Source organism: Esox lucius, chromosome 16 (genome assembly GCF_011004845.1).
Source record: "Esox lucius isolate fEsoLuc1 chromosome 16, fEsoLuc1.pri, whole genome shotgun sequence".
In the NCBI taxonomy this organism is placed as follows: Eukaryota; Metazoa; Chordata; class Actinopteri; order Esociformes; family Esocidae; genus Esox; species Esox lucius.
In genome coordinates, this window is record NC_047584.1 from 15728644 (window position 1) to 15740750 (window position 12107).

At 40.3% G+C, this 12107-nt stretch overlaps 1 protein-coding gene across 1 annotated transcript; it reads right to left on the bottom strand.

Moving 5' to 3' along the window:
* Nucleotides 1-110: 110 nt before the first annotated feature.
* On the bottom strand, nucleotides 111-11303 carry LOC105024769 (L-dopachrome tautomerase-like). The gene is made up of 8 exons (XM_020054670.3): nucleotides 10784-11303; nucleotides 10107-10406; nucleotides 9799-9899; nucleotides 9531-9697; nucleotides 6341-6526; nucleotides 3114-3255; nucleotides 2798-2999; nucleotides 111-591 (listed from the first exon to the last, which is right to left on the bottom strand). The coding sequence occupies exons 1-8, from the start codon at nucleotides 11070-11072 to the stop codon at nucleotides 425-427; spliced, it is 1554 nt and encodes a 517-aa protein (XP_019910229.2). The 5' UTR covers nucleotides 11073-11303; the 3' UTR covers nucleotides 111-424.
* Nucleotides 11304-12107: the final 804 nt, after the last annotated feature.

Consider the following 12107-nt stretch of genomic DNA (forward strand, 5'->3'; position numbering starts at 1 on the left):
AAAGGTGAACTTAAAATGAAGGACAAAAACATTTTAGAATTGGATGTTAAATTCACTTTTATTGTCAATCATAGACATTATTTTTGACAAAAGGATTAAACTCAGTCACATGCACAGAAAAGAACAAGCAGTAACCATTTATAAAGATTCAGTATATGTGCAATATTGTTATAGGTTCATCCCAAATTTGTGAATGGCCATGTGCTCTCATCCCTTGTAGCGATTCTGATTGGTTGAATAGACGTGTGACAGTGCTAATATTATACCCCTGGGATTCAGTGTTTAAGAAATACAGTAAGGACTTATCTGAGTCATGTTGCAATAGGTCCTCGTAATACAATCATTCATTAAAATAACATGAACTGCATACAGGCATAGAGTTACACTGTAGTTAGTTTTAGTTAAGCTTCACTTCAAGAAAAGATCAAGAGTTGTCTGTGTACTTTGTATTGTATTTTAGTAAGGGTTCAAAGCCACGCTTTCTTCTCCGGTACAGCGTGTATACCATGAATCCCATGAGCACAGCCAGTAGACCCAAGAAAATACCTGTCAAAGTAGATCTCATGGCAAATACAGGATCAACGTCAGTTTCTGAAAAAAAAGTGGAAAGAAAATGGATAACCTTTAAAATAAATTAGGGTAAACAGTTGCTTAAATTCAGTAAATATTAAACAACCTAGTTAACATTTCCATTGAAGAAGTTAATATTCTACCACCCCATTCCCAAATAACATTGTACTCATATTAAGCATATTGTGCTTTTCCCCCTATTAAGATTCATTTGCATATTTGGATACTTAATGTGAAATAGTGATTGCCCAGTTACAGTTAGTAACTAATTTGCAATGACTTGAACTGAACACTTTTAGTTGTTGATCAGTTTCTCAGATCACACTACCACCAACTCTCTTGATTGTTTGTTGGCATGGGATTGTTAATGGTTAATGAAGTGTTTGGTTTTCACCAGACATAACAGGATTCATGCAGTTCAAAAAGTAAACTGGCATTTAGTGGATATGATAAAACCAAAAAGTCAGAGAACCCAGGAGTTTTTTAAGGGGCTTGTTGATTTTGCAAAAAGTAAACTGGCATTTAGTGGATATGATAAAACCAAAAAGTCAGAGAACCTAGGAGATTTTTAAGGGGCTTGTTGATTTTGCAGTCTCTGGACAACGTAATGAATGCACGTCCAAAGTTAGCTACTGAACTGTATTTTTGCCAAATGCAAGGTAATAACTTATTGAATACCCTAGTATTGTTGTATACTTGTTTCTGATTAGCTAGAAATATGTTTTAGAATGCACATTCCGCAAGGTGCCTTTGTCCCCAGAAGGCCTAGTGCCACGTGAAAATTCATACAGAAATGTTTTTTGTCTTAAGATCTGAACATGTTACTCAAAATGATACTTTATGTTTGAGACCGAACCGCCCTCTTTTACTTAGGTAGCTAACACAGGCAGCCCGAGCTTGCTACACTACACAAGAGATGGACAGCAAAGTTTTGAAAATATGAAATGCTGGTATGTGAGCGGGGCCGAAAAAAGAAGGAAGGAGGAAAATAGCGAAAATAGCATAAGAATTCCATCATGTTGTTCTTCTAATATCACCCATTTTTATTACAATGACGCCAGTGCTGATTCTGATGGTGCTAGCAACAGTGTAACTGATCACACATTGGCAATGTTTACCCTCCCCTGGCTCCCCAAGAAACCTCTGACTGTGTAGAGACACAATATAATGTCTGATCCAGGTATATGTGGCCTTCCCAGCTGACAGATAAGGAAAGATGCAGCATAGTGAGAAAATGAAGGTATATGAGTGCACATGATGTCGATTATTGAACTGTACACTTGAAAAAAGTGCCTGAATGCTTTGTGCTTCACTATAGTTGTAAGTACCCTTCAGGTAAAACAAATTGATTTACTCTACTGAAAGGGGCAGCAATGCAAGTGTCTTTAGAACTGGCACTTCTACTCAACAATAAAGAAAGAAGGTATGTTATAAATATTGCCAGAATAGCTTTGATTAGGACAATAGTTAAAATATAGATGATGTTGGAGATGACGATTAATAGATGATGATTGTCTGCCTAGGACCTCCAAATAACTAATACTGCCCCTGTGTGTATATATAAATGTATTACAGTATATATATATATATAATCGAATATACCCATATAATACCTAATCTTGATGTTAAAGTAAAAACATTATTTTCAGTAAGGGACAAGCTCCGTTTATGGAGCTGTTAATCATGCTTTTACGGCAGTAACTCAAACAACAATGTAAGCAAATATTTTGTAGTAGGAATTAAATTATAGTGGTAGAAATGTCATTTATATTTGCATGTTTATTAGTAAACTTGGGCTTTCGCATGGTTTGGTCGCTACATACATGACCCAGTTGTTCATTTACTTAGTGTTTTTTTGTTGTTATTCTGTCTCTCACTGTTCAAATAACCTATCATTAAAATTATAGACTAATAATTTCTTTGTCAGTGGGTAAACGTACAAAATCAGCAGGGGATAAAATATTTTTTCTCTCTCACTGTATTAATGGATGTGCCTGCATAAAGTAACAAGTGGATTAACAGCTGGGTAGTATTCATAAATATACAACTAACAGAAAAACAACCAGGTCACATCCGTAGCAACCAAAACATGGCAAAGTATTCACTAAATAAATATTTATCTCCAAACCCTAAATGTATTTTTCTCCCTAAAGGTTTGGTCTTTTTGCCATTTTTGTAGAAAGAAGATAGTGTATTGAAAATGTTTTAAAAACTACTAACTACTAACCATCCAGTGCAATGGCATAAGAATATCCCAGCTGATCAGAAGCCACGTAAATCTCCTCATTGGTCACTGGAGGGAAGAATGGCACCATGTTGTAATGTCTGTTGTGACCAATGGGGGCCATCTCATCAGGAAAACTTGAGTTTGGTGGAACAGACCTCTTCATCCACTCTTCAAAAATGGCATCGGTGAAAGTATGGAGCACCTATACAAATACGCTTCTTGGTTAAGTATATTCATTTATTTTACAATTATTATAACAAGTATAATAATATAAATAGGTGTGTATTTTATTTTACTTATCATGATTATTCATTACCAGAAAGATGGGGTCGTTGGCTGCAGAGTGAGACATGGCACTGGTTCCATTGAGGAAGGCGTGGACCAGGTTGTGCAGGTTATTAACTGAAGAGTCAAGCTCACCTTCTCCATTTGGTTTGTCATAGCCCTCTAGAGAATTCCTGCAAATATCAGATTATATTAAATTATTTTATGATTTGTATCCATCTTAGTGGATAAATTATCATGTCTGAATATTAATAAATAAAGTGGAGAAAAAATATAAATGTTATGAATTTAATACCAACACATTTAAATTTCTTGAAAGTATATAAAAAAGTAATTATTATTAATAATTAATTATTTCTACTAAACTAACATGGAATTTGGTCCTAAGATGGATCTTTTGGGAATTTTATTTTGATTTGGTATGTAAACACTTTGTTTTGTTACAAAAAAAAATGTGTTACTGCTATGATAGCATACATACATAGCTTAACATATAATAAGACAATAAAAAGAAGCAAATGAAACTGTGTTTTTAAGTAAATTTTTTACATCTGCAAGATTTTTTCTTTTAGAAAAGCTGTCATCCCCTACAGGTGGGAAGCTCCTGCTAACCTCAGTCAAATCTGTTCTGTCCTTGAACCTCAATGGGGCAACCAGTTTCCCCTCAAGTCTATGACTGCAGAGTCTTTAACCATTTCCCCCAAACTTCTGAATCTCTGCCTTTCTGAGTAGTTCACATAACGCCACAATTATTTTAAATGTTTTATTTTTTTAACCATTGGGTTTTACTACCACTAAGTAAACCCAATATGCCATCTGCCATAGTTAAAGCAAGGTACTTGACTTACCTTTAGATGGTTTCTGAAGCACGTGCATGTTAGATCAAAACTGTAAATTGTATGTTGCAGAGAGTCCACTGAGATTAACTGAGGTACTAACTAAACCCATTCCTGACTGTCCTTTTTGTAAGACGGCAACTTCTGAAATAAATAGAAATTAAATAAACGATTTCCGATCTTGAGAGGCGTGAAAATTGTGAAAAAAAATGTATCTTGTTGCCTATACTCTCTCATTTTAGAATACCAAATGCAACTTAATAGTTTCTAGCTCAACTGGTTATGGTTCTATAGACATTTTTGTTATATTCTTTTTTATTAGCATTATTTTGTTGTCATCATTGAAAGGCCTCAAGGAAAGAAAGGCAACAATTATGTATGATCTTCTTTGTAGAAAATAACATTACAATTGATAATGTCCTTGCTCGCCCAGTCTGATTTACTGCTTAGACTTGTCCTCACTTTCCTAAGGCGTTCTGAAGGAAACAGAAGACATACACATGCTACATACCCATCTATCAGAAATGGGTTCAAAATATTTGGTACCTTAAATGCTTACAATGTTAGAGCCGTTTGCTTTGCTTATAATAAATAGTTTACCCAAAATGCATGTGCATTAATCGCATACAGCAGACAGAAGCGACACACATATCTTTATCAAATCAGGATTATTACACATGCTGCCTCAACCTTCTCAACTCCACACCAAACTTACTTACCAAAGGTGCCCAAAAAGGACAAAAGGGGCACAGTCATTAAAAAAAAAAAATCTGCTTACATTCCACCACAAGCTAACGTGGCAACATTATCTCAACACATTCTACACTTGCTTCCAGGCAGACAACGCTAAGCCAACCAGGGAAGGTCTTGCTACTCTAGATGGCCATGTGCTCTCAGTATCCCAGGCTGGATACTGAGAGCTGATGTCCCGTCACCCTCGCCCCTGCCTACATCCAGTGTAGTTGGCCATGGTTACTGGACCCCTGAATCTCCCTAGCACAATGACAGATTGGCACAGAGGATGTCATAAACAGAGGATGCCATTTCCATTACTTCTCACACAGCCGCAATGGACCTAGAGAGGGGAAAACAAATTTGTGAATTCTGTTCATTGACTATAGCTTAGCATCCAGCATTATTTTTTCCTCAGATCGGGTCACCAATCTCTGAGCCCTGGTGTCTGGGCATCACCAGTTTCAACTGGATACTGGACATTCTGAGGGCAGACCTTTGAGGACAGGCAACAACACCTACTCCTCACTGACCCCAGTTAATTTGGGCCCCCCGGCAGGGTGTGATGCAAACAAACGTTGTGTTGTTTGGCCCATGGACAGTAGACTAGATGCTGGAAGTTGTGTAGGAGGGCCAGTAGAGTGAACTTGGCTTAAATGGGTGTCCTGACCCTGTGCCAATCTGGCTTTCCTAATCATCCCCAAATTCTAATTGGCTCATTCATCCTCTCTACTCCTCCATCCCTGTAAATCTTCCTAGGCTGTTGCTGTAAGAAACGTTTTGCTCCCTTAAGATGAACAAAACAAAGGAGTTGATTGTTGACTTAAGTTTTAAGAGGTGACACACCCAATCCACATCAACAAGAGAGTGAGCAGCTTTAAGCTCCTATACATCCATATAACCTTGTGTGACTTGTCATGAACCATCAATGCCACCATTGTCGTCAACAGCAACTCTATATCCTAAGGCGACTGAAGACATTTGGCATACAACCCTCACTGAACAATGAACAGTCTCCTGACCAACTCAATCACAGCCTGGAATGAGAACAGCGCCGCAAACAAAAGCAGGGCCCTCCAGCGTACGGCGAAGACAGTCCAAAGCATCACTGGTGCCATGTTCCCACCCATCCAGGACGTCTATCCGAAAGAATTATGGAAAAATGCTTGCAGCATTATCAAGGCCCCCTTCTCACTCCAGCCATGTTCTGTTCAGTAGACAGAGTACTGAGACTAAGAGGCTCAAAGGCAGTTTCCATATGTAAGCTGTAACTTAAACAACATAGCTCAACTGGGCACAAATACTCACACAGGCAGTCACCCCATACAATCAGACGCACACTCTCTCAGTTTTAATAGGGACGAATATACAAAAATATCAATTGGTGATGCTGTGTCCTGTTGTAATTATTATTGTTATACTGTAGTTCTATATTCTCAGTCACTTACTATACCTTTTCTTTTCTCTCGCACTGTTGAGTAGCAACCTCTAAGTGATAATGGATTTGTGTACAGTAGTTCGCTTTGTGTATGCTATGCATTGCATTAAAACTTTTTTTTTACCTAATGTGAAGTCAGCCTTTAAATGTATTTTAAATGGTTTCAATTAAAATAATTAAAATATAAGAATATAGACCTATTTTCTTCACCTGGGTTTGCATGGGGGAAATGGTTAATAAAAGGAAAATGACCTGAAGCTGAAGGTGGAGTTAGTGTAGTAGGGAGCGTTGTCAAAGTCTCTCAGGTTCAGACAGCTCCTGACATCATTCATGGTGGGCAGACTCATGTTGGTCCTCTGTCCTCCCATCTGACCTCTCCTTATACGTCCCTCACTGGACCCGTTACACAGAGTGACCTGGAGGTTATACTCATCCAGGCTGGGAGGAAGAACAGATGGTAGGTCATTCTACACCAACATGGGTACACATATAGTGGCTCTCAAAAGTACCCCCCCCCACACACAGATTATTGTGTTTTAATTAATTTCATTATTTTTGTCACCGATCAACACAAATCAATTCCATAATGTCAAAGTGAAGAATAAAATCTACAAATTGTTCAAGGTTAATTACAAATGCAGAAAAGAAACAAACATTCAAAGCAAATCTTTTATAAGTTTCTTCGAAAGCACCAATCAGGGAGAGAAGATTGCGGAGCTGTGAATCTGTCTATAACAGGGAAACAGATTACCTCGGTTAGAGGTGCCCAAGTCAGGGAGGCCACCAAGCGGCCCGTAGCTACTTTAAAGGACTTAAGTCAGGGAGGCCACTAAGCGGCCCGTTGCCACTTTAAAGGACTTAAGTCAGGGAGGCCACCAAGCGGCCCGTAGCTACTTTAAAGGACTTAAGTCAGGGAGGCCACCAAGCGGCCCGTAGCTACTTTAAAGGACTTAAGTCAGGGAGGCCACCAAGCGGCCCGTAGCTACTTTAAAGGACTTAAGTCAGGGAGGCCACCAAGCGGCCCGTAGCTACTTTAAAGGACTTAAGTCAGGGAGGCCACCAAGCGGCCCGTAGCTACTTTAAAGGACTTAAGTCAGGGAGGCAACCAAGCGGTCCTAGCCACTTTAAAGGACTTAAGTCAGGGAGGCCACCAAGCGGCCCGTAGCCACTTTAAAGGACTTAAGTCAGGGAGGCCACCAAGCGGCCCGTAGCCACTTTAAAGGACTTAAGTCAGGGAGGCCACCAAGCGGCCCGTAGCCACTTTAAAGGACTTAAGTCAGGGAAGCCACCAAGCGGCCCGTAGCTACTTTAAAGGACTTAAGTCAGGGAGGCCACCAAGCGGCCCGTAGCTACTTTAAAGGACTTAAGTCAGGGAGGCCACCAAGCGGCCCGTAGCTACTTTAAAGGACTTAAGTCAGGGAGGCCACCAAGCGGCCCGTAGATACTTTAAAGGACTTAAGTCAGGGAGGCCACCAAGCGGCCCGTAGCTACTTTAAAGGACTTAAGTCAGGGAGGCCGCCAAGCGGCCCGTAGCCACTTTAAAGGACTTAAGTCAGGGAGGCCACCAAGCGGCCCGTAGCTACTTTAAAGGACTTAAGTCAGGGAGGCCACCAAGCGGCCCGTAGCTACTTTAAAGGACTTAAGTCAGGGAGGCCACCAAGCGGCCCGTAGCTACTTTAAAGGACTTAAGTCAGGGAGGCCACCAAGCGGCCCGTAGCTACTTTAAAGGACTTAAGTCAGGGAGGCAACCAAGCGGTCCTAGCCACTTTAAAGGACTTAAGTCAGGGAGGCCACCAAGCGGCCCGTAGCCACTTTAAAGGACTTAAGTCAGGGAGGCCACCAAGCGGCCCGTAGCCACTTTAAAGGACTTAAGTCAGGGAGGCCACCAAGCGGCCCGTAGCCACTTTAAAGGACTTAAGTCAGGGAAGCCACCAAGCGGCCCGTAGCTACTTTAAAGGACTTAAGTCAGGGAGGCCACCAAGCGGCCCGTAGCTACTTTAAAGGACTTAAGTCAGGGAGGCCACCAAGCGGCCCGTAGCTACTTTAAAGGACTTAAGTCAGGGAGGCCACCAAGCGGCCCGTAGATACTTTAAAGGACTTAAGTCAGGGAGGCCACCAAGCGGCCCGTAGCTACTTTAAAGGACTTAAGTCAGGGAGGCCGCCAAGCGGCCCGTAGCCACTTTAAAGGACTTAAGTCAGGGAGGCCACCAAGCGGTCCGTAGATACTTTAAAGGACTTAAGTCAGGGAGGCCACCAAGTGGCCCATAGATACTTTAAAGGACTTAAGTCAGGGAGGCCATCAAGTGGCCCATAGATACTTTAAAGGACTTCCAGGACTTCCAGCCCAGTTCCACCGCTGGGCTGCTGTTATAAAACACATATCATTTCAGCTCGATTCAGCCAGAATGCATGTTGAAGACTGCGACCAAGTGGACGAAGATGAAACCAAATTAGAGCTTTTGGTATCAATGCTAAGCGCTATGTTTGGCACAAGCATAACTCCGGACATCATCCTTAGAACACCATACCTACTGTGAAGCATTGTGGGTTCAGCTATCCAGATGCTTCTCTGTATCAGGGGCTTGGAAAGCTTGTCAGGATAGAGAGCAAAGGGGAGGCAGCAAAGTACAGAGAAATCCTGGAAGCCAACCTACTGAAGTCCACAAGAAAACCGCAAGGATGTCAATCCAATTAAAAATATGTGGAATATACAGTATGTATCTATCCAACTTGATCAAGCTTGAGCAACTTTGCATTGAAGAATGTGCAAAACACGTAGAGACTTTTCCAAATAGGCCCATGGCTGAAACTGAGGACAAATGTGCCTCTTCCAAATATTGATCAAATGGGGTGAATACTTATCCATCAATTTGTTTTGTATTTGTAATTAATTTAGAACAAAAGAAAAAAGTTTTGTCTTGATCAGGAGCAAAAAACTCCAAATGAAATCCATTTTGATTAAATGTGGTAACGCAGTAATGTAGTATGTTGAAGTCCAAAGGGGTGAAAAACTTTTGAGTGCCACTGTACACACACATACAAACACAGAGATCAACTCTTGCGCGCGTGGGCTAGCCTGCAAACACGCACAAACATATTGGAAGACATCAAAATAAGAATGGTAATGTGGATTAAGAAAGAGCAACCATTCTAATCATACATTTATTCAATCAGCTTAAAAACATTCATTTAACATTGGGATATACATTGCTCCAGACCCGATAGACTGAACACTAATAATATAAAATAAGACAGAATATCATTAGAATTATGAACAGTCTAGAAAGTTATAAATCCTACAGGACTGGATTTTTTAGACATGAATTACACCTAGTCCCAGACTAGAAAGCCTTTTCAATGGATCATTTCTAGGACAAGGCATAATCTGTGGACAGGAAACTGGTGCACAGTGTGTGGAATACATTTCGGTCCAAAAACCTACTTGTCACACACCACCCCCCAATTGGAGAATCTGGACTGGTTGCTGATGAGAGAGGGGTCGTCTGGGTTGCGTCCCCCCAGTAGAGAATCTGTGCAGACATCACATTCAGTCTGTCCCGTGGCAAAGTTCCAGTATGGAACAGCAAAGTTCTCATTGCCGGTCAGTCTCTGCAGAGGGATCATTATGGTACACACATTCAAGGATGCAGAGATTTTATATCAGATTGCGTAACTGAAAAGCTACAATACAATGACCTTGTCATTCTCACCTGCAGATCTCTCTCCAGACTGAGGAGGTGGTATCTGTGCCAGGTTATAAAGGCAGGTCCTTTGTGGGAGAAATCAATGTGTTTGAACGGACGTCCAGGTGCTATGAAAGATGAACAATACTGGTTTTAGAAATGTAATAGTCCTTCAATTTTTTTATTACTGAACTTTGAGCACATACTACCAAACATCATTATAATTTCTTGTTTGTTTCATTTTATATTTTTTTGTTTGATCCATAAAATGTACAAAGTACAGTGTCTCTGACAGAGTAGCAGTGTTTTTTTTTTGTTTGATCCATAACATTTACCAAGTACAGTGTCTCTGACAGAGTAGTAGTGCTGCCACACAAAAAAGTTGTATATTGAGATGTTGGAGAACTGGGCCTGGGTTCCATTGGGCCCCAGCAGGCCCAGCCAGTGCTGTGTGGCGATGACATAGTCTGGGTGGATGGTGTTCTTGGCTCGGTCCAACACATCCAGAAACTCATTGAGCTCAGCTGGAGTCAGAGTGTGAATGTTTTTCCTCACGACTGGGGCTTTACGCACGTCACAGTTCGGTCCAGTCCAGCCAAATTTGCACTGGCCACAGTCAAAGCCACCAAAGTTACCTAGATACAGAAAAGGAATATAGATCATAACAAAACTGTACAACATACTAATACGGAAGCCTGGGACTGGAAGGTGACTTTTAAGTTTATCTTGTCAATTCAAGATTCATTCCAACACACAGCCTGCATCAACACAACACATGATAAAAAAAATGAAAGAAATACAAACATCCACTTTCTGAAAACAAAGAGTGATGCATGAGATGCTTTTCATATATCAATGAATCAGAGAATGTATTTATCTTGAAAGAAAAACAAGATAACGAGGAAAAATTGTATACTAAGATATTTTTTACTTAAGATTTTAGAAGCAAGAAAAAACACATTAACAGCATATTTAAAAACATTTAATCACAAATAATATATTATCTACTTACCAAAGCACTTGCAAGTTTGATTAAAAAATTTCGTTGGCCACCTTTCACGGTCATCTCGATTTCTCATTCGATACGGTCCACCCCAGGGTTTGGAGTCCACTGTGATGTTGGAGCAGTTTCCTCTCCCAGTTAAAGTTCCACACACGTTGGCAGGATCAGAGCCAAGAGCAGGGCAGCACCGTTTGGAAACGACCCCCTCCACCGTGCTACAGACTCGAGGAAACTGAGCCACCGTACAATCAGGCCATGTCACAAAACAAACCAAACACAGCACCAGAGCTCTCATCATTTTTCACACCGGTGTAATCTTCAGTCTTCACCCTAAAAATTGATTTGTAGACTAGTTCACAGCAATGATCAATTTTCAATAAGACACAGGGATGGAACTAACTCAATTTAATGGTCTTCGTCTTTCTCATTTTTCAAGAAAAAAATCTCTTCATGGCTTACTTCTGAATTTCCAACCTACTCAGCACCATGGACTGACAGAGGGCTGCAGGCCTACAGTAAAAGCAACCACTCTAACCAGAAATAATTGTGTTAGCCAACAAAGATTTCTGCAGACGAGTGATTAAAAAACTACCCTGGGTCTTATAAAAGCCCAGACAACAATGTTGTCAGTATGTCTGCTGTGTGCATGGCCTCAATTAAAGAATGGCTGTTAAGATCCCGTGGTAGCAGATGAGATAATACTCAGTAGGGATAATTAAAAGGTTACAGACAAGCACATTTATTGACCCTCCGGAAAAAGCTTTATTGCTTCCCCAGACTGTGTATCAAGTTCTGAGTACCATCAACAGAGATACCAAAGTAACTCCATTTAACATTATCAACAGCACTCTCAACATTATACAATATTCTGAGTGACCATCATTTGAAAACATCTGGTAACCATTCCTGTCTTATTACCACTATTTAACACCAAAATGATGCAGTCTGGGGCTTTTATTTTTATTTTTTAAACCTCCCATATTTGGTTGCATGTTTTGTAATATGTTATTTATATGTGACTTGTATACAGGTAGAATCTATATTATACCTGATTTAGCCATACAATTTTAAAAGCTAGAATTTAAAAGTTAATGGTTTTGATGGGGCACAAACTGGCATGTACATGATATAGTACACAATATTTGTGAAGACTTTTGCTTTTGCACAAACCAATTTTGAAACTAGTGGCCAAAAATGGATGGTGTCTTTTAAATCTATTTTAAACCCAATGGTTTTGTGTCTGTATGTGCGTGTGTATGTTATTTGATGGAGTGGGGAGTGAGGGAGTGCATTTTGCTTTTTGGGTTTGTGGAGTCTGTACTTTCTTTTTTAA